We start from the raw sequence: 21,608 nt of genomic DNA on the forward strand, positions 1-21,608 counted from the left end.
GGATTTCTTAAATAAGACGTAAAAATCATAAACCATAAGTGAAAAGATTGACACACCTAACCACTTTAAAATTTAAAACTTCTGTTCTTTGAAAGTCAGCATAAACAAACTTAAAAGACAACCCACAGACTTGGAGATGTTTGGAAAGCAAATAACCAATAAAATGTCCAGTATTTATTAAGAATTACAAATCAATTATATACGTAAAGTAATATTGTTATATTAAATTCTATGAAATTTGAAAATCCAAATAAAAATTTTAAATCTACAAAAATCCAAAGAAAAATGAGCAAAAGATATGAAGCACAATTCATAATGGAGGAAACTAATTGGCCAATCAACATATGAAAAGATATTATAAAACCTGTTAGTAATCAGGGAAATGAAAATCAAAATGACAATGAGATTCCACTTCATACCCAAAATATTAGTAAGATAATACTGGGCATTAGTTAGGATGTGGAGAAATGGGGACCGTCATACACTGCTAGTGGCAGTACAAACTGGAAGAAGCCCTTAGAAGGGTAATTTGGCATTATCTAAAACAGTTGAAGATGTACACACTCCACCATCCAGCAATCTACTCCCTAGTATATATTCTAAAGACTTGTCTCACATGGACACAAACATGTACAAGAATGTTCACTGAAAGTCTATAACATGGATAAATGTTCCTCAACAGAAGAATGGATAAACACACTGTGGTATATCCATATCATGGAATATCATTCAACAGTTAAAAAGAATGATCAACAACAAAATCTGTCAACTTGGATAAATCTCAAAAACATAATGTTGAGGGAAAAAAGAAAGTTGCAGAAGGATACAAGCATATGATACCATTTTGTAAAGCACGATAACATTAAAAATTATGCTGTACAAAATTAATAAAGTTTAGGATAATGATTACCTATATAGAGGAAGGAAAGAAATGGGATGGGGCAGGGGTACATTGGGGATTTCAATCATATTTGCAGCACTTATTTTTAAATTAATAGACTTTACTTTTTAAGAAAAATTTTATGTTTACAGAAAACTTAAGCAAGTACTTATTTTTTGTTTTTTTTCTTTCTGCTTTTTCTCCCCAAATCCCCCCAGTATATAGTTGTATATTTTAGTTGTGGATCCTTCTAGTTGTAGTACATGGATGCCGCCTCAACGTGGCCTGATGAGTGGTGCCATATCCACGCCCAGGATCCAAACCAGAGAAACCCTGGGCTGCCGTAGCGGAGCGTGCGAACTTAACCACTCAGCCACGGGGCTGGCCCCTATTTTTTATTTTTAAAAAAGTCAGAAGTACATATTGCAAACTGGGAGCCTTCAACAGAACAAGGCGATAAGGCTATGGGTATCTGATATGTTATTCTCTGCATGTTTCTGTGTATTTGAAATAGTTCATAATTTAAAAACATTGCTAATTCCAATAAAAATCAGATTGAGGTATAAAATATATATAAAAGGAAAAGAATAAACAAATTGGAATATTGTAATATTCTAAGATAAGAAATATTCTAAATGTGACATTTAGGTTTGTTTTCTATTTCTTATTATTGGCAAAATGGATATGTAATTAGTTGATGTATTACTTCTTAATGAGTTTTTAAGGATTTTCAATTAATTTTTAAAAGAGTGAAACATACAATGTTGGTTAATTATGAAATGTGTCAAACACACCAGACAAATTAAAACAAACTCCCTTATGCTCATCATCTAGATTCTATCCCTGACATTTTACTATACCGGTTTATCACATATATCATCTATACACCCACCAATTCACCTTATTTTTTGATGCACTGCAAACTTGTAAACATTTGTAAACTTTTCCCTAAATATATTAGCATGCATATCATTAACCAGAGTTCCTTATTTGTTCACAGTTTTCCTTTTCTGATGTAAAATTTAATATAATGAAATTCACAAACCTTATTTTTATCTTATATGTAATGTCCAGAGTGGAGAGAGAAAAGTGGGCTGTGTAGGGATCACAGGTCCTGAGGAAGACACAATGAGTGCTGTCAGTGGAGGCCAGTGAGGAGCCTGAACTCCCACCAGGGCCCGAAAGTAAAGAGGCACACCTGCCCCAGGGATGTGAACAGAGGCCAAGGGGGGAACCAGCACGTCCAGCCTCACCTGCGGCAGTGAGGGAGCACCCGCCTTCCCCTGCCAGCATGCTGTCAGAGTCCTGTTCAAACAGAAGCTTAAATAAGATCCAGGGACTCTTAACACCCAAAATGTCTGGGATACAGTAAAAACTCACTCATTATACCAAGAACCAGGAAAATCTCAACTTGGAGGAGAAAAGACAATCAACAGACACCAACATTGAGACGACACAGAATTATCTGACAAGCATTTTAAAGTAGCCATTTAAAAAGGCTTCAATAAGCAACTACGAGCATTCTTGAAACAAATTTAAAATATACAAAGAAATACAAAGTCTCAAAAGAGAAATAAGGAAATTTCAACAAAGAAATGAAAGATATAAAGAAGAATCTAAGGGAAATTTTAGAATTGAAAACTAAAATAACCAAGATAAAAAAAAACAGACAGTGGATAGACTCAGCCACAGAATAGAAAAGAGAGAAAAGAATCAGTGAACTTGAAGATAAGAAAATAGAAATTATGCAATCTGAACAACTGAGATAAAATAGATGGGAAAAAATGAACAGAGCCTCAGGAACCTGTGAGATTACAACAAAAGATCTAAGATTCATGTCATCAAAGTCCCAGAGGAGAGGAGAGTTTGGGAGCTGGAAAAGTATTCTGGAAAATAATGACTGAAAAATCCCCAGATTTGGCAAAAGACATAAACCTACAATTTAAGAAGCTGAGCAAATCCCAAACAGGATGAACCCAAGAAATCCATGACCAAGTACATCATAAGCTTCTAAAAACTAAACACAAATATCTTCAAGGCAGCGAGAGAGAAACAAGCCCTAGATTTACCAATGGGGGAAGGTCAGGTCCAATGACAGCGGATTTCTCATCAGACTCCACAGAAACCAGAAAAAAGTGGCACAGTATTTTTCAAGTACTAAAAGAAAAGAATCACCAACTCAGAATTCTCTATCTAGTGAAGATATCCCTTAGGAATGAAAGGGAAAGAGAGATTCTCCGATACAAAAAACCCTAAGAGAATTTGTAGCCAGTAGAGCTACCCTGAAAGAATGGTTAAAGGAAATTCTCTAAACAGAAAGGAAATGATAAAAGAAGGACTCATAACACTAGGAATGAAGGAAGAACAATGGTAAGAGTAAAAATACAGGTAAATATGATCGATTTTTCACCTGGGTTTTCTAAATTATGCTTGATGGTTGAAGCAAAATTCTAATAATGTGTGATGTGATTCTCAATGCCTGCAGAAGAAATATTTAAGACAATTATATTACAAAGGAGGGAGGATAAAGAGAATTAAAGGGAGGTAAGGTTTCTATATGTCACTCAAACTGGAATGTTGACACCAGTACTGTGGCAAGTTAGGTATGTATAAAATAATACCTAGAGTCACCACTAAAAAAGCTGTACAGAGACCACTCAACAAAACCCTACAGACCATTCAGAAAGGAGCTCTAAAGAAGGTTCGGGTAACACACAGGAAGGCAGGAAAAAGAAAACAGAGGAATGAAAAGGAAAGGGAATAAGAGAAAAAAACACAGCAGACTACAGATTTAAGACTCCCCTCTAGCATCTGCCTGCTTCTGGATGCTTTCCAGTGCTTTCAGGTAGTTGCTTTTTGTGTATTACCCAAAATTTACCATTGTCATCATGGGGCAAGTTGTTCTCAGAGGAGCTTACTCAGACATTATTGGGTGTGGTGTCTCATTAATTAGTTTTAATAACAACACTTTTTATTTATAACTAGGCTTAGATTTATTAAAGAAGTATTCTTAAGTAAATAGCATCAGTATTTGTGTAACTATTTTTTTCCTGCTTTTTCTCGCCAAACCCCCCCAGTACACAGTTGTATATTTTCTTTAGTTGTGGGTCGTTCTAGTTGTGGCATATGGGACGCCACCTCAACACGACCTAATGACAACACGGTGCCATGTCCGTGCCCAGGATCCGAACTGGTGAAACCCTGGGCCGCCGAAGTGGAGCGCGCAAACTTAACCAGTCAGTCATGGGGCCAGCCCCTTGTCAAACTACTAAATATGTTCTATAACTCCTCAATTTGAAATTTTTTCTTGATTAATTTTTTATTGATATAATTTATACATGACATTGTATAAGACTAAGGTGTGCAACAGGTTGATTTGATACATTTATATACTGCAATATGATCACCACCATAACGTTAGCCAACACCTCTGTCCTGTCACATAATCATTTTTTTGTGGTAAGAACATTTAAGATCTAGTCTTTTAGCAATTTTGAAGAATATAATACACTATTGTTGCCTATAGTCACTATGCTGTGCTGCTTTTCTCATTATGAAGTGACCCTCTTTATTTCTCTAAGACTCCTTGTTTGAAAGCTACTATTTCTGATATTAACATAGCTTACAAAAGTTTTATTACGTTTGGTGTTTGCCTGGTATATCTCGTGGATGAGATATCATTAACCTGTCAGTGTCCTTTTTTTAGAATAGGAAAGCTCTCTTTTTTTTTTATTATATAAGTTTCAGGTGTACAGCATTATAATTCGACATCTGTATACACTATAAAGTGATCACCACCACAAGTCTAGTTACCATCCACCACCACACAGTTGACCCTCCTGACCCATTTCACCCACCTCCCAACCCACGTCCCTTTTGGTAACCACTAATCTGTTCTCGGTGTCTATGAGTTTGTTTTTGTTTTATTTTGTTTGTACATTTGTTTTGATTTTTTAGATTCCACATGAGTGAAATTATATGGCATCTGTCTTTCTCCATCTGACTTATTCCACTTAGTATAATACCCTCAAGTTCCATCCACATTGTCGTAAATGGAAAGATTTCATTCTTTTTTATGACTGAGAAGCACTCCATTGTATATTTACACCACATCTTCTTTATCCCTTCATCCATCAATGGACACTTAGGATGTCCATATCTTGGCTATTATAAATAATGCTGCAATGAACTTAGGGGTGCAGACATCTTTCCAAATTAGTGTTTTTGTGTTCTTAAGATAAATATCCAGAAGTGGAATAGCTGGATCTTACAGTAGTTCTATTCTTAATTTTTTGAAGAATCTCCATACTGTTTCTCATTTTGAAAAATTAACATAAATTAGTTTCATAAATTAACGTCTATTATTTTTATATAAAATAATTTATAATATTTTGTTATGCTATTTAAAATAAAATTTCAATCTTTGTCTTAAGTTTTCATGTATGAGAACTGGGAGAGGTATAGCAAAAAGTATCAAACTAGATCTAAGGAAAAGAAGGCATTTCATCTTTTCTTGGTCACTGATGACACCTACTGGCTCATTTATGGCAGTGGCTTTGTGCAGAGTGTGTAGAAGTGAGGGAGGGTCACTATAAAACTCCAAGTTCATTTATTTACTCCCAATTCAGATGAAAGAAGGGAACTTTGCTCGTGCTGGGAGTTAGATGCACACTCAGTGTGAGCAAAGCTAGACCCACAAACTCCTCCAAGCCTGATCCAGTAACCGTGTTCCCTATCTCACTGACTGTCACCACCACCCCTCCAGATGTGGTCGTCAGAGACCAAGTGTCATGCTTGACACCCCACTCTCCTTCACCCTCCATATTCAACCCATCACCAAACTGTGTTGGGTTTTACCTCCTAAATATCCCTCTAGCTATAGCTCTCATCTCCAACTCCACTTCCCTAATCTCATCATCTTCCATCTAGTTCCACTTATTATCTTCTATGTATCATTCTAAGTGCTTCACTTATATTAACTCATTTAATCCTCACATCAACCCTAAGAGATGTGCACCAGGTGAGGAAAGTGAGAGAAATCAAGGTCAATTAACTAGGTCAGCATCCCATATGTGGCTGGTGGAGCCAGGGTTAATCCTAGGCAAGTTGGCTCCAGATTTTGTTTTCTTGAAGGTGACACTTGCTGCCTTTGACCACCACACTGTGATGTAGCCCCTAAATGGCCTACTCAGGTCCCCTCTAGTCTATCTCCAGAAAGGAGCCAGAGATCTTCCCAAAACATAAATCTAAATCATGTCACTCCCTCCAGTGACTTTTCCTGTTTCTAAGATAAAGACACAACTTCCTTCCGTCATGGCTTACAATGTCTTACACTGTATTCCTGCCTGCCCTCTCCCATTTCATCCCATCCTACACTTCCTCTTGTTCTCTGCACTTGCCACACTGGCCTCCCACTTCCCAAGGCCTTTCCCAACAAGACTTTTGCCTGTGCTGGTCCTTTGGCCAGGTACACACTTCTCTTTTCTCTTCACCTTGTCAAGACCTAGTCACCCCTCCGATCTCAACTCAAGTATGACCTCCTCAGGAGGTTAAACTATCAATCTGAAAATTCTTTTCTAGTGCTATAAATTTCCCTCTAAGCAATGCTTTAGCTAACATCCCACAAATTCTGTGTTGCATTTTTTCATTTTTTGTCCCGTTCAAAATATTTTCTAATTTCCCTTGAAATTTCCTTTTACCCCCTTGATTATTTACAAATCTGTTGTTTAACTTCCAAGTATTTAAGGATTTTTCTAGTTATCTTTCTGTTACTGATTCCTAATTCAATTCTATGTGATCAAAAATGATACACTGTATGATTTCAATTCTTTTAAATCTGTTCAGGATCATCTATCTTGGTGAATGTTCCATGTGCACTGAAAACAATATGTATTTTACTATTTTCGGGTGCAGTATTGTACAAATGTCAATTAGATTCAGTTTGCTGATGGAGTTACTCAGTTCTTTTATATCCTCACTAATTTTCTGTCTACTTGTTTTACTGAGAGGGAATAATTATAATTGTGGCTTTGCTCATTTCTCCTTTCAGTTCTATCAATTTTCACTTCGTGTATTTTGATGTTAGGTGTGTACACATTTAGGATTGTTACGTCTTCTTGGTGAATTGTCCTTTTTATCATTATGTAATATCCCTCTTTATCCCTTTATCCCTAATTTCCTTGTTCTGAAGTCTACTTTATCTGATATTAATGTTTTGAATGGTACATCTTTTTCCATCCCTCTATTTTTAACCTGCCTATACTATTATATTTAAAGTGGTTTCTTGTCCACAGCATATAGTTGGATCTCTCTCACTGTGATTTTAATTTCCATTTCCCTGATAGCTTATTATATATTGAGTACCTTTTATATGCCCATTGGTTTTTCATATTTTTTCGGTTTTTAAGTGCCTGTTCAAGTCTTTTGCCCATTAAAAACAATGGAGTTATCTTTTTATTTCTTGGACATCCTTCACTTGTTCCTGATCTTAGGGGAAAAGTGTTCAATATTTCACCACTAAGTATGATGATACTAGCTTTAGTTTTCTCTTGTTCTCCTTTAGCAATTTGAAGTTCCCTTCCGTTCTTAGTTTGGTAAGAATTTTTTTAAAATCATGAATGGGTACTGAAATTTGTCAAATGCTTTTTTCTACATCTATGAGACAATCACACAGTTTTTCTTCTTTGGTTCTGTTAATATGGGACATTACAAGGACGTATTTTCAAATATTAAATGTTGGTTACACAGGGGTATACATTTGAACTCCCGGAATAAACCCCAATTAGTCATGATATATTGTCCTTTTTATATATTGCTTGACTCAATTTGCTGATATTTTGCTTACAGTTTTAGTCAGGTATTCATAGGGATACTGGTCTTGGACTTTTGCTTTCCTGTAATGTCTCGTCATATTTTGCTATCATATTTTTCCTGGCCTCATGAAATCAGCTGGGAAGCAGTTCTTCTTTATCTAAGTTTTGGAAGAGTTTGTATACTATTGGTATTATTTCTTTCTTAAATGTTTGGCGGAATTCACCAGTGAAGCCATCTGGGCCTGGAGTTTTCTTTGTTGGAAAGTTTTTAATTACAGTTTCAATTTATTCAGCAGAGGTTATTCAAATTTTCTATGTCTTCTTGTGTTAGTTTCAGTAAATTATAGTCTTCAAGGAATTTGTATCTTTATCTAGGTTGTCAAACTCATTGACATAAAGTTGTTGATAATATCTCCTTACTGCCCCTTTAATGTCTGTGGGATCGGTGGTGAGGGCTCCATTTTCATGTCAGATATTGATCATTTGTTTTCTTGCTTTCTCTCTTTTTAAAATTTATTGATCAGTCTTACTAGGCATCTCTCAATTTTATTAATGTTTTCAAAGAATAAACTTTTGCCTTTTTAAATTTTCTCTCTTGTATTCTATTTCATTAATTTCTACTCTTATGTTTATTACTTCCTCCATTTTACTTTTTTTGGGCTTAACTCACTCTTGTCTAGCCTCTTGACTTTGAGCTTGGATCATTGATTTCAAGATTTTCTTTTTGACTAGTATATGCAATTAAAGCTATAAATTTCCATCTAAGCACTGTTTAAGCTGCATCTCACAAACAAATCAATGAATTTTTTTGGGGGGGCAGTGAGGAAGACTGACCCTGAGCTAACATCCACGGCCAATCTTCCTTTTTTTGCTTGAAGAAGATTGTCCCTGAGCTAACATCTGTGCCAGTCTTCCTTTATTTTTTCTACGTGGGACACCACCACAGCATGGCTTGATGAGTGGTGTGTAGGTCTAGATCCAGGATCCAAACCCACAAACCCCAGGCCCCTGAAGTACAGCGTATGAACTCAATCACTATGCCACCAGGCCAGCCCCTCAATGAATTTTTAAGAGTCATTCAAATTCCTTGCTTAGTACTGGGTAAAAAATATTCTCTTAGGAGCCAGCCCGATAGCAGAGTGGTTAAGTTCGGGCACTCCACTTTGGCAGCGTAGGGTTCACGGGTTCAGATCCTGGGCACACACCTATGTACCGCTCATCAAGCCATGCTGTGGCAGTGTCCCACATACAAAAAAATAGAGGAAGACTGGCACAGATGTTAGCTCAGCTACAATCTTCATCAAGCAAAAAGAGGAACATTGGCAGCAGATGTTACCTCAGAGCCAATCTTCTTCACCAAAAAAAAGAATTGCTCTTAGGAATCAGGGAGGAGTAGAAGGAAAAAGAACACAATGAAACTTTGTAAGGTGATGGTAATGCTCCATATCTTGATTGGGATGTTGGTTATATATAGGTGTGTACATTTGTCAAAAATGCAATACTCTGTACACTTAAGACCTGAACTGTATACTATACTAGACAACAGGCATCAGAACCTTTTGGTAGGTGAACAATATAAGGCTCAGAGGAGTTAATTGTGATGCACCAACATCACACACTCAGCAAGCGCAAAGAGCCAGGAGTTAAGTCTACGTCATCAGACGGCATGCGGTTTGCACTCTACCACATGTTATTTTACATTATACATATCACACATACATACATATACTTATACACACACACACAAACACACACACAGACCTCGTGCCGTACATGTTTAATGTGTGGCATTAACAAAATGTTTTCCATCCTGTGTGACTTGATTTAACTCCTCAGTGAGCTCACCTTGTTACCATCAAACAGACAGAGGCGTACGTGTCTGCTCAGAACCTGGATGCTCATTCCTGGAAGAGGAATCATTTTACAGCTCCAGAGGGTCAGGATCAATGAAACACGACTTGGTCTCGACCTAATCTGAGAAAAAAATTAGTTATAAAAAAAGGTTTACTTTTATGACTTATAAGACAAATTCATTTTCAAAGCATCTTTTGTAAATACTTAAGAAAATGTACATAAAATAAAAAAGAACAGAAGGAAAAATTTTACACACAAACATACACTCATAAGAAAAGTTTCAATAGTCTATTCAAGTCAAAACTTAAGTTAAATTTTTCATAAATATTCCTATTTGAAATATTTGCATCTTTTAGGTAAATAGCTAAAAACTGTAATGAAAGGGCCGGCCCCGTGGCCGAGTAGTTGAGTTCGCACGCTCCGCTGCAGGGGGCCCAGTGTTTCATCGGTTCGAGTCCTGGACGCAGACATGGCACCACTCATCAAGCCACACTGAGGCAGCATCCCACATGCCACAACTAGAAGGACCCACAACTAAGAATATACAACTATGTACCAAGGGACTTTGGGGAGAAAAAGGAAAAGGAAAAAAAAACTGTAATGAAAAGAACAGTAAGTACAATCAGGTAAAATGTATGACCTGACCATGGAATCACTACTCCAGGTTCATGCTCACAGTTCATTCTTACACAATGTGGGCCAGTGTAGAAGATCACCACAGCATAGAACCAATGACTCCCGGCATCAGTATTATCCAGCCAGCTCCTCCCTCCTCCTTGTTTTAATTTAATTTAAGCATTTATCTACATTGTTCCTTGGCTTCTTTTTTTTGGTGAGGAAGATTGGCCATGAGCTCACATCTGATGCCAATCTTCCTTTTTGCTTGAGGACAATTGTCACCGAACTAACATCTGTGCCAACCTTCCTCCATTTCATGTGGGATGCCATGACAGCATGACTTGATGAGCTGTGCCAGGTCTGCGCCCAGGATCCGAACCTGCTAACCCTCAGGCTGCCAAAGCGGAGCACATGACCTTAACCACCATGTTACCAGGGTGGCCTGATGTCCTCTTATACAGATGTTTTGACAGAGACAATGCACTGCCACTGGATATGACTATTCAGTTCTACTTCACAGGTATATTTCGGAATGTCAATAAATATATTGGCATTCTGGTTTCTTATTTAAAAATATCTTCAGCTCTTAACATTCTGCTTTTCTGGTCATGAGCCTTTCCATTTAAATAACTTATATTATGGAAAAAATAAGACAATATCTAACAGCTTGTCAACTTTTCAATTTAAGAAATGAGAGCTGAATATTTAGTTCTCAGGGTAGAAGCTCATAACATTAAAATGCCATTATTCAAGTACTAGTTCACTAAACAGACCAAATACAACATCTTTGTGGACTTGCAATAAAAGATACTTAATCCTAAGAAGGTTCCAGGCAATGCTGAGGTTGAGAATAAAGAGGGCAGTGAAATCCTGCCCACCCTCCCCACAAAGCGTGCCCACACTGGGTCCTCCTATTCTTCCCCGAGCCTCCGGGGGAGGAGGCGGGAGAGCAGAAGGCCCGTAGGAAGGGGAGCGATGTGCTCTAACGTGGTTCACATCTGCTAAAAAGGAGGAGGAGTGCAGAATTAAGTATCAAGAGTATGTCCTACTTCAGATACTGGGGATACCAGGCATCCTCTACTCTAAGCTCTCCCCAAAAAGCAGAATCACAAAGTACTGCCAACTTCCTCACTCCTACTTAATTAAAGTAACTTACTACCGCTAATGACACTGGTTAACGTGCACTGAGTTATCATCAAGTGCCAGGCACTGTTCTAAGCCCCTCACACAGATAATGTAATTCTCACAATAACCCTATGTTGGAAGTATTATTATTATTCCCTTTTTATAAATGAAGAAATTGAAGCAAAAATGGTTAAGATAGACTCCTAGTATTATTACCTTTGTAACAATGGGAGAAGACAGCAATGAAGAGAAACAAGATGCAGTCAAGGTAACAAATCCAAGTTTTGCCTTAGCTATCAAACTATCATTCAGTGTTTCAAAATTACAATACAGAAACAATGTTTTTCTGTTTTCTATAATGCATTAATCAATGTACATGTTATTTGTATACTTGCAACCATGACAAAATCTGCAAACATCACCATTTTCCTGATAGCACCCATACTCACAGTGCCCATTTTAGCATCCCACATCAGGTCTTTGAAGGCCAGCTGTGAAGGGGTGAGCTCTGGCTGTAAGAAGTAACTTGCTCGAAATTGATTCCCTGTGAAAATAATGTTTCTTTTATTTTCTTACAAAGAAAGGAATGAAATTCAAAACCAAAATCCATGATGTTATACCACAAACTTGGGAAACAGAAATCCAAATGCCAAGCTGCTTACTAGGAACCTGCTTTCTAAGACAGACGTCCCAATAGAGATTTACGCATAAAACAGCAGCAGGAAACATAAAGATAGAAGCACACCAGAGCTGATCTTAAAGCGCTTTAAGAAAGATCTTAAAGACTTAGGCCAATAACATGCCCCGTGATGAAGATCATCCATTCAAATATTTTTGTAAAATGCAGAAAATCTGTAAACAATTTTTGGAGATTTTAGAAAAAATACATAATCATTAATTTCACTTCTTAACACAAAAGCGTTTTTATAAAGTTCCTCCACACTTTAGTCATGAAGAACACATTACAAACTCATTTATTCACTCAAGAAATCATTTCTGAGTTCCTCCTCTGTGCCAGGTACTAGGAGCCGGAAATACAAATATGCATCAGAGAAATACGGCCCTGCCCTCATTAGCTTACAGTCGAGTGGGGGAAACAATTTAAAAAAATAGGTAGACAAAAGGAGCAGTAAAATAATTATAGGGTGACTTAGACCTATAAAGGGTGCTCAAGTGGATGGGAGTGGGGGAACCTGCATTATTAGGAAGGCATCTCTGGGAAGGAGGAATTTACCCTGAGACCCCAAGGATGAGAAGGGGCTGGGCACTCTAGGAGGGCTTAGCAGAGCCTTCCCAGCAGAGGCAACCTCAGAGCAGCCCTTCCAGATAACACAACTCGGGGCATGTACAGGAAAGCCTTCCCCCGACACTGTTCCTCTGTAAAATGAGCTTATGGACAAGCATGGCCAAGTACAGGGAAATCCAAGAATGAATAAGAAACAGAAATGTAATGGAGATAACCCTTTGGAAAAGTCTTGCTGTGAAGAAAAGTAGAGAAAGTCAGGCTTCAGCTAGAATGGGATAGGGTTGGAGGGCTGGTTCTTAAAGGGGGGAGGTATTAGGCACGCCAGTACTACTGATGAGGGAAGGAGCTGGTGAGGGGGGTGGGCAGCGGGGCGGGGGTGGGGGGAGTGAAGATACAGGAAAGGACTGAATTAGATGTAAAGCTTCACTGCTTAACTAAAAGTGTGTGGTGGCTGACAGCCACCTGTTACCTTCCTCCAGAAGCTGGAAGAGAGTAGAAGGCCTGAAACCTGCCGGAATAGCTCCCATCGTGGTTAACACATCAACAGTGTTTATCTGCTGAAGACAGTAAAAACAGAATTGATTTGCTTGTTTTCATTCATCTTTCCTCACCTCTATAATCCTTTCTCTTTATCACTACAGCACTCCAACCCAAAAAAGGAAAACACAAAAGTACAGACTTTAGTGAAAGAATATAGCAATTTAATCCCAAATTCCTGAGAGGACGCCATCACTGAATCCTGGCCTCTCCCAAGGACCTAAGCCCCATGCAGTGCCCAGTGGGCAGAGCTCTGTGCTCCAAACCAGCTGCTTCCTGCCCATCCCTCATCAAATGTCCCTACTCCTGTCCTGTCCACATGTCCTGCCACATAACAGATGAGCTAATTCCATAAGCAGATAATGCAGTGAAGAATCAATGGTTTTTTTGTATATGTGTACACATCACTTACACACGCATGAGCACGTCCATGTAAGCGATAAGTAGGGTAAAAGGTCAGAAAGGATACTTACTAAAATGTTAATGGTGATTACTTATGGAGGGAGTGGATTTTCATTTTCTTATGTAACTCTTTAAATGAGAGGATTATGGATAATTTCTTCCTTTTTTGAGCTTTTTGGAATTTTTCATATTAGCCAAAATTTAACATCAGTCTTTACCCAAATGATAGAAAATTCAGGCAGAATCAATGGGAGATATTTCCAAGCCCTCAAATCTAGTCTTCTCATAGAAAATACCTAACGAGAAATGCTACTTGGAGCACAGGCTTACTAAACCGAAACGTATGTTCTCTGCCCTGTACGTTTCACACCCCGGACCCTGTTCAAGATCCAACGTGATCTTCCAAAGTCTCCACCTCGTTTTGAATCTGAACTCTCAGAAGTGTGAGATAAGAAAACGAGACATCAGTAACAAGGCAGGAGATACCAACCTCTGAGACGGCTTTTTGGACAGCACTCCAATGAGAATCAGCTCTGGGGAGACAAAAGAGCAAGGGGAGTGCACTGACGGGTTATGCCTATTCTCAACTAGAGAACTTCATTAGTCAAAGAACAAACTATACAACCATCAGTAAGTTCTGAAAACCAAAGAGCTCTGGATGAAACCAAGATAGAAGAACATCACGCACTAAAAATAATCACAAAATTAAAGTAGTAACAATCTCTAAGCAAACAGTACTACGAAAAGCACTGTTCTCAACTGCACCTTATCTCTATTTCAAGAAATCTTCAATTATTCATAATAGTAAAAATGAACAAAAAGGGGGCCAGCCCAGAGATATAGTGGTTAGGTTCCCATGCTCGGCTTCAGTAGCGGGGGGCTTGGTGGGTTTGGATCCTGGGTGTGGACCTACACACTGCTCATCAAACCATGCTGTGGTGGCAGCCCACATACAAAATAGAAGACTGGCACAGATGTTAACTCAGTGACAGTCTTCCTCAAGCAAAAGGAAGAAGATTGGCAACAGATGTTAGCTCAGGGCCAATGTTACTCACCAAAAATAAATAAATAAGTAAAAATTTTCCTAAGCCTACTTTGATGGCCCCTAAGCCTACTTCGATGGCTTTTTTACCTTTGTTTAACTTCTGCTCCCTCTGCTGTTTCATCGCCCACCTCTGCATCTTCTTCACTGCCTTCTTCACTTGATTCTTCACCTTTGTCTTTATTATAAGGCTGAAAAATTATTGAAATATGAAGTGATTTTTACCTAATGCAAAAATCAACCAACAAAAATACTTTCAGAAAGACTCAGTTGAAGATAGGAAATTAGTTTGTGCCAAGTGTATCAATAATCAGTGGGAAAAAGATTTTGACACATGGTTGATAGCTTTACTATTTGGAAAAATTACAAGGGTAGGCGTAGAGAGCAAGTTTAATCAAAATAAATTCCGGATGGAATTTATCCAAATCAAGAAAAAAGAAGCAAAGATAGAAATAAAAGAACTATAAAAGTGTTAGAAGAAAATAATCTTGAGATGGGGAAGCCCTTTCCACTTATGATACCAAAACCAAAATCATAAATGGCAACATTGACAGACTCAGCTACATAAACACGGTTGAAAGTCAACAAACAAAATATCTGTCACAAGTTTCCAAGGATTAATATCCTTATAATTAAAATATTATAAAAACTCATAAATCACTAAGATTTTTAAAAATTCCTTTGAAAAGTGGTCAAAAAAACTGAAAAGGCAATTTACAAAGAAGAAATAGAAATGGTCAGAAAGTATATCATACGATGCTCAGCCTCGTTAGCACTACAATGAATGCCAGTAAGAACAATTAAGGAGCCTTTCTTGCCTTTCTCCTTGGCAAAAAGAGTGAAGACAGCTGTCACCAGCAAACGTGTGGGGAAACAAGCACTCTCAGATGCTGGGGATGGCAGGACAGACAGGCAGAACTTTCCCAAAAGGCAAAATGGCAAATTAAACCAAAATATAAAGGTGTAAACCCTTTGAACCAGCAATGAGCGTCTGAGAATTTATCTCAGGGAACAATGAGGCAAGTCCACAAAGATGTCTGTGAAGATGGATCACAACACAGGGTGCTGGTTTCCTACCACCCAACCTCCACGTCTTCTTTCCTAACAGAAGGCATGATTTTAGCACTGAGCCAGCTAAAAGATGACATTGTCCAAGGCCTCCCTGCAGCTAGGTGTTGCCAAGAAACTAAATTCTGGTCGAGGAGATATAAGTGGAAGTTTTTGTGTAACTTCCAGGAAACCTTTTGACTTCTTATTCCTCTTTCCTCTTTCGCTGCTTGGAACTGTTAAAAGATCTAGAACCAACTTAAACTGAAGAGACAACCCTAGGAAGAGCTGCCTCACACTGACTACAGAATAAAATACTAGCTGTGGTCTCCCCATCCTCTGATTGCCTACCTCCACACTTCTTCCACGCATACACGACAGAAACATGCCTCTACCTTATTTAAGCCACTATTTCGGGGATCTTTTGTAACTCAAAGTGGAAGCTAATCAGAGCTTCTTTGCAACATATCTACAGTTATTACAGGTTGGAAACAACCTAAATGTCCGATATGAAATTGGAATACTATGCTACCATTAAAAGAGATGATCTAGACCTGAACTGTGCAATATGGCAGCCAGTTGTCACATGTGGCTACTGACACTTAAAATGTGACTAGTCCAAACTGAGATGTGCTATTTAAGTGTAAAAAACAGACAGGAATTTGAAAACACGGTATGAAAAAAAAAAGGTGTATTTTTTTGAGAAAGATTGGCCCTGAGCTAACATCTGTGCCCATCTTCCTCTACTTTATATATGGGATGCCTACCAGAGTGGCCTGACAAGCAGTGCACAGGTCCACGCCCAGGATCCGAACCGGCAAACTCTGGGCTGCCAAAGCTGAGCGTGCAAACTTAACCACTACGCCACTGGGCAGGCCCCAAAAAATAGAAAGTATTTTTTAATATCGACTATATATTGAAATGACAATATTTAGGATACAGTGGATACTATAAAATATATTGTTAAAAATAATGTCACCTGTTTCTTTTTACTTTTTTTTTAATGTGCATGGTATAATGGTATAATGAAAAATATATTTATTCCCAGTTCTTGGTAAGTGTCCCTAAAACTCTCAGAATTTCCTGGGTAATAGGAGCGTCTTTTGTTATACAGAAAGAGCCCCTCTCAACCACACTTGAGTTTATGCTAATGAGGTGATGGGGACTGGATGGGGAGGGCTGTTGGTTGCCAGAGAAACAAATCACATGATTCGGGGTCTGAATTTTCAGTGCACCTCCCCCCTCATCTTCAGGGAAGGGTAAGGAGCTGGAGATTGAATGCAATCACCAATGGCCAATGACTTAATCAATCATGCCTACATAAGGAAACCTCCATAAAAACCCCTAAAGGATAGGATTTAGGGAACTTCTAGGTTGGTGACCACTTTGAAGTTCTGGGAGGGTGGCACCCGGAGAGAGCATGGAAGATCCAGGTTTCATTCCTCCACCTCCCAGTACCCTGCCCTGTGTGCCTCTTCCATGGGGCTGTTCCTGATGGCATCTTTCATAACAAGTTGGTAAACGAAAGTAAGGTGTTTTCCTGAGTTCTGTGCATCTCTCTAGCAAATTATCAAACCTGAGGAGGGGTATGGGAACCTCTGAATTTATAGCCTGTCACTCAGAAATACAGGGTGACCCCTGGGACTTGTGACCGGCATCTGAAGTTGGGCAGTCTGGCGAGACTGAGCCGTTAATTTGTGGGGTCTGCACTAACCCCAGGGGTTAGAGTCAGAACTGAATTGAACTGTTGGACATCTGATTGGTTTCAGAGAATTGGTGTGGAAAAACAGCACATATTTGGTGTCAAAGAAAAACCACATGGTGTTAGAAGTGGCGTCAGAAAAAAAGACCTCTCGTGTGGTTACTAGAAAATTTAAAATTACATTTGTGGTTTGCATTATCTTTCTATTGGACAGCCATGATCCAGACAGATATCTATACACACTGGCACAGAAAATGGCCGTGCTACATCATAAAAAATAGGCTACAAATATGTATGTTTAGTAAGTTCACATCTTAGTAAGGGATTGTATATCTGTAGAAGTCAACACAAAGTTCACTGTGGTTACATTTTACGACAAACAGTAAATGCCTATTAATTTTTGTGATCAGCATTAATGCACGAAGCATCTTCACTCTGTGAGATAATGTACAAGGGCCCACCTGCACAAGACCCTTCACAGGTCCCCAGGACACAACACACAGTATTGTTCCCATGCCCTGACCCCCTAAAATTAAAGTAAATTCTAAATCTAAAGTCATTCACTAGTCAATTGATCAAAGATTATAGCTTAATTTTTATTAAAAATGAAAAAGTTTAGGGAGAAAAAGGAAAGAATAAACAATGAAGACTAACCTCCAAGTAGGTTCTGGGAACGAGACCTTTCTCTCCCTTGGCATTCTTAGCCGTCCACCAACCATCAGGCTTCCCTTCGATTATACGGAGAATTTCCCCTTTCTTAAAACAAAACCAAGTAAAAATTTTTAAATTAAGTTTTACCCCTACATTAGGAATTTCAGCATTAAAACTATTTTCAAAAACAGAAAAGCATTTACTCTTTTACCAATTTACTACCAGGTAACTTCATACAGAATTTCACACTTGACTACTGCCTGTAAATCATAATTATTACTTACTTCATTTAAATAGATTGAATTGTAAAAAACTCCCTATCAGGACTATGTAATACAGGTACACAAGCAGAGTTTTCTTATTCTATTAGGAAGGAAAGTTTATCCTTGGGTTAGGTTCCAGTCCTGTTTCTACCGACCTTAAATGTAAGATCTCCCACTTGCTGAGCAGTGAAATCTCCAATAGCGACGTATTCTTTACTTGTCGCCTGTTGGTGAGATTCATCTTCCTGTTTCTCTTCCTCTTCCTCTTCTGTTCCTTCTTCCTCCTCACCACTTTCTTCACTTTCTTCTTCATCTTCTTCTTCTTCTTCATCTTCTTCAGCAAAATCCTCATCTTCCTCTCTTTCAGTAAGTGCCCCAATTCTATAAAAAATAACTCTGCGATGAGGATCACTTGAAATAATGTATAAGAATAAATCAAGTATGAATATAACTTCTATATATAGAAGAACTGGCCCATATTTTGAACTGGCAGACAAAGGAAATAAGGGGAAAGTACAACTAATAGTTTCTACCATCTAGCTAAGAATACGTGACTTGAGGACTGAGAGCGGTGAAGGAGTTAATGTATCTGAGGAATGTATGTGACACGGAAGAGCATGCACAGGGCTGAGGCCAAGAGACTGGTATTTAAGTCTTGGCTTCATCCATTCAGCAAATGCTGCTGGAGCATTATTACATAGTGGTCAGAGTATGGGCTCTGAGTTTAAATTCTGGCTGTCTCCTCTCCGTTGAGTAACCTTGGGTAGGTTTCTTTTAAGCTGTCCATTTCTCAATGGTAAAATGGAGATAATATAGAACCTGCCTCATAAGGTTGACCTGAGGATTAGATGAGTTATAAACTTGCAAAGTGTTTAGAACAGTGCCCGCCCATAGCAACCTTTTTCTAAAAGTCAGCTATGATGACAATGATGTTGTACGTCAGGTCCATGTCAGACACAGTGCATACAAAGGTAAACCAGAAACAATTCTCTGTCCTCAAGGAGCTTACAATGAGACAATCTGGAAGATGCATAATTACAATACAGTTCACCAGGTACTGCAGTTGAGGTATACACAGGATACTAAGGAAACACACAAGAGGGACACCTAACATAGACTGCATGGGTGCTGGGGATCAGGAAAGGCTTAGAATTAGGTCTTGAGGGGTGAGCTGGAATTAATCAGGTAAATAGGAAGTAGAAAGGAGGAGGAGGGAGTGGAGAAAAGGAGGCTCAAGATCAGGGAACACCAAGTAGCTCATGAATGGTAGGACACGGCTTGGAGAAAAAGAAATGAGCAAGAGATGAGGCTGGAAAGGCATGAGGACGCAGCCCATGTGCGCTTTACCTCTAAGGTAGTCCCCAAAAATGAAGCAAGGGAAGAGCAGGATCTGATGTGCACTTTAGAAAGAGGACGAGGCTACAGCATGGGGAACAGACTGGAAGGAGGGCTAAAGGCAGAGATGGCTGCTACAAGTGAGACATGACAACAGTATGAACTAAGAAAATAGCATTAGGGACAAAGAGATAGATGTTTTAGAATGATATTTAAGAGGTAAAATGGAAGGTGAGGGGAGAGAGAGGAGCTAAAATAATACTGGCTTGGATAAGTCACTAAATCTCTCTGAGTTTATTTATTCATTCAACATTCAGCAAAGTCACCCACCGTTTACTGAGCAGCTACTGTGTGACAGACAGTACATGCTTGGGATACAACAATGAACAAAAGAGAGCTTCACTCTCCTAAAGCTTGTATCAGAAAAGCTTATCTTTCAAATGGGGATAACAATACTTATTCTAACAGACATTGCTAACTATAAAACCAGCCAAATATAAGATATTCTCTGGAAAAAAACAGGAGTATCGGGCTCACTTTGTTTAAAATAGATGTAGGACACTCTATCATACCACACTGACCTAAACATAAACAGTGACTTAACAAAAAACAATTTGTACACCACGAGAATAAAAATCCATAAAATACGGCATATTGATTTTCAACGTGCCCCTTTCCTTTTTTAGGAGATACTTTGCACATATTTTCTCTGGGTCAGTTATTCTAAAATGTCGCCAAGGATAACGGGAACTTGACATGATTGTTTATGGTTCTTCTATTGTTGCTATCGTGAATTTCAATTATTAATTTTTGAATGTTAAACTAACCTTGCATTCCAGAATAAATCCCACTTAGTCATGACGTACTGTCATTTTGATATGCCACTGGATTCCACTTGCTAATATTTTATATTGGGTTTGTGCCTTTGTTCATGAGGGTCTTGCTATTTTTCTTAAAATATTCTTGTCAGGTTTTGATATCAAAATTATCTAATGCTCTCAAAATAATTTGGGAAATTTCTTTTTCTACTCTGTAGAAAGATTTTGTAATACTGGTATTATTTCTTTCTTAAAAGTTTGCAATAAGTCATCAGTGAAGCCGCCTGAGAGTTCATTCTGTGGGAAGGTTTTTAATTATAGATTCAACTTCTTTAGTAGATATTTTAGTAGGACTATAAAGATTTTCTATTCATCTTGTGTCAATCTGAATATATTTTATTTTTCAAGGAATTTATTTTATCTAAATTTTCAAATTTATTGGCATAAACTTGTTCATAATATCTTCATAGTGCCCTTTTAATTTCTGTGGGATTTGTAGTGATTACAGTTTTCAGCCTTGTTTCTTTTTTTTTTCCTTCTCTTTCTCCTTTCTTGATCGGTCTTGCTAGGAATTTATTTATTTAATTAATTTTTCCAAAGAATCAATTTTTGGCTTTATTAATTTTATCTACTGTGTGTCTATTATTCTCTGTTTTCTGATCTTATTTTTATTATTTCCTTCCTTCTCCTGTCCTTGGGTTTAATTTGCTGTTCTTTCTCCATCTTCGACTTAAGTTGGAAACTTTAATAATTGATTTTCAGCTTCTCTTCTTTTCTAAACTATGTACTTAAAGCTATAAATTTCCCTCTCAGCATGGCGTTAGCTGCAGCTCACAAGGTGCATTTTATTACCACTCAAAATATTTTTAAATTTCTATTGTAATATTTTCTTTGACTCAAGTTATATAGAAGTGTGCAACTTAATTTGCAAATATTTGAGATTTTTAGTTATTTTTCTGTTATTGAAGTTTTTTTTAATTGAGATATAATAGATATATAACATTATATTAGTTTTAAGTTGCCACTGAGTTTTAATGTAATTCCAAGTCATCAAAGACTGAATGATTTCAATCCTTTGAAATTTGTTGACAATTGCTTTATGGTCCAACATAGTTCATTTTGGTCAATGTAATATGTGCACTTTGAAAAAATGTGTATTACCCAGTTGAATGCAGTGTTCTATGAATATATGTGTAATTAGGTAAAGGTGGTTAAGGACTGTGGATTTTATAGCATTCCTTCAGTTCTGGCAACTTTTGCTTTATACATTTTCATG

General features: G+C 37.9%; 1 protein-coding gene across 5 annotated transcripts in view; it reads right to left on the reverse strand.

The window, feature by feature from the left end:
- Nucleotides 1-21,608, reverse strand: part of NPHP1 (nephrocystin 1) — a 61,131-nt gene that overhangs the window by 26,032 nt on the left and 13,491 nt on the right. For 3 of the 5 annotated variants that reach the window (XM_014852705.3, XM_070511744.1, XM_070511746.1), the window contains exons 5-11: nucleotides 18,335-18,560; nucleotides 17,920-18,021; nucleotides 14,607-14,707; nucleotides 13,965-14,007; nucleotides 13,005-13,092; nucleotides 11,739-11,833; nucleotides 9,538-9,666 (exon numbers count right to left, since the gene is read on the reverse strand). In XM_014852705.3, coding sequence (XP_014708191.3) covers nucleotides 9,538-9,666; nucleotides 11,739-11,833; nucleotides 13,005-13,092; nucleotides 13,965-14,007; nucleotides 14,607-14,707; nucleotides 17,920-18,021; nucleotides 18,335-18,560 — 784 coding nt within the window. The remainder of the gene's footprint in view (nucleotides 1-9,537; nucleotides 9,667-11,738; nucleotides 11,834-13,004; nucleotides 13,093-13,964; nucleotides 14,008-14,606; nucleotides 14,708-17,919; nucleotides 18,022-18,334; nucleotides 18,561-21,608) is intronic. The other 2 variants (XM_014852706.3, XM_070511745.1) reach the window with 1 other exon arrangement.

The sequence above is a fragment of the Equus asinus genome, chromosome 6 (genome assembly GCF_041296235.1).
Source record: "Equus asinus isolate D_3611 breed Donkey chromosome 6, EquAss-T2T_v2, whole genome shotgun sequence".
NCBI lineage: Eukaryota > Metazoa > Chordata > Mammalia > Perissodactyla > Equidae > Equus > Equus asinus.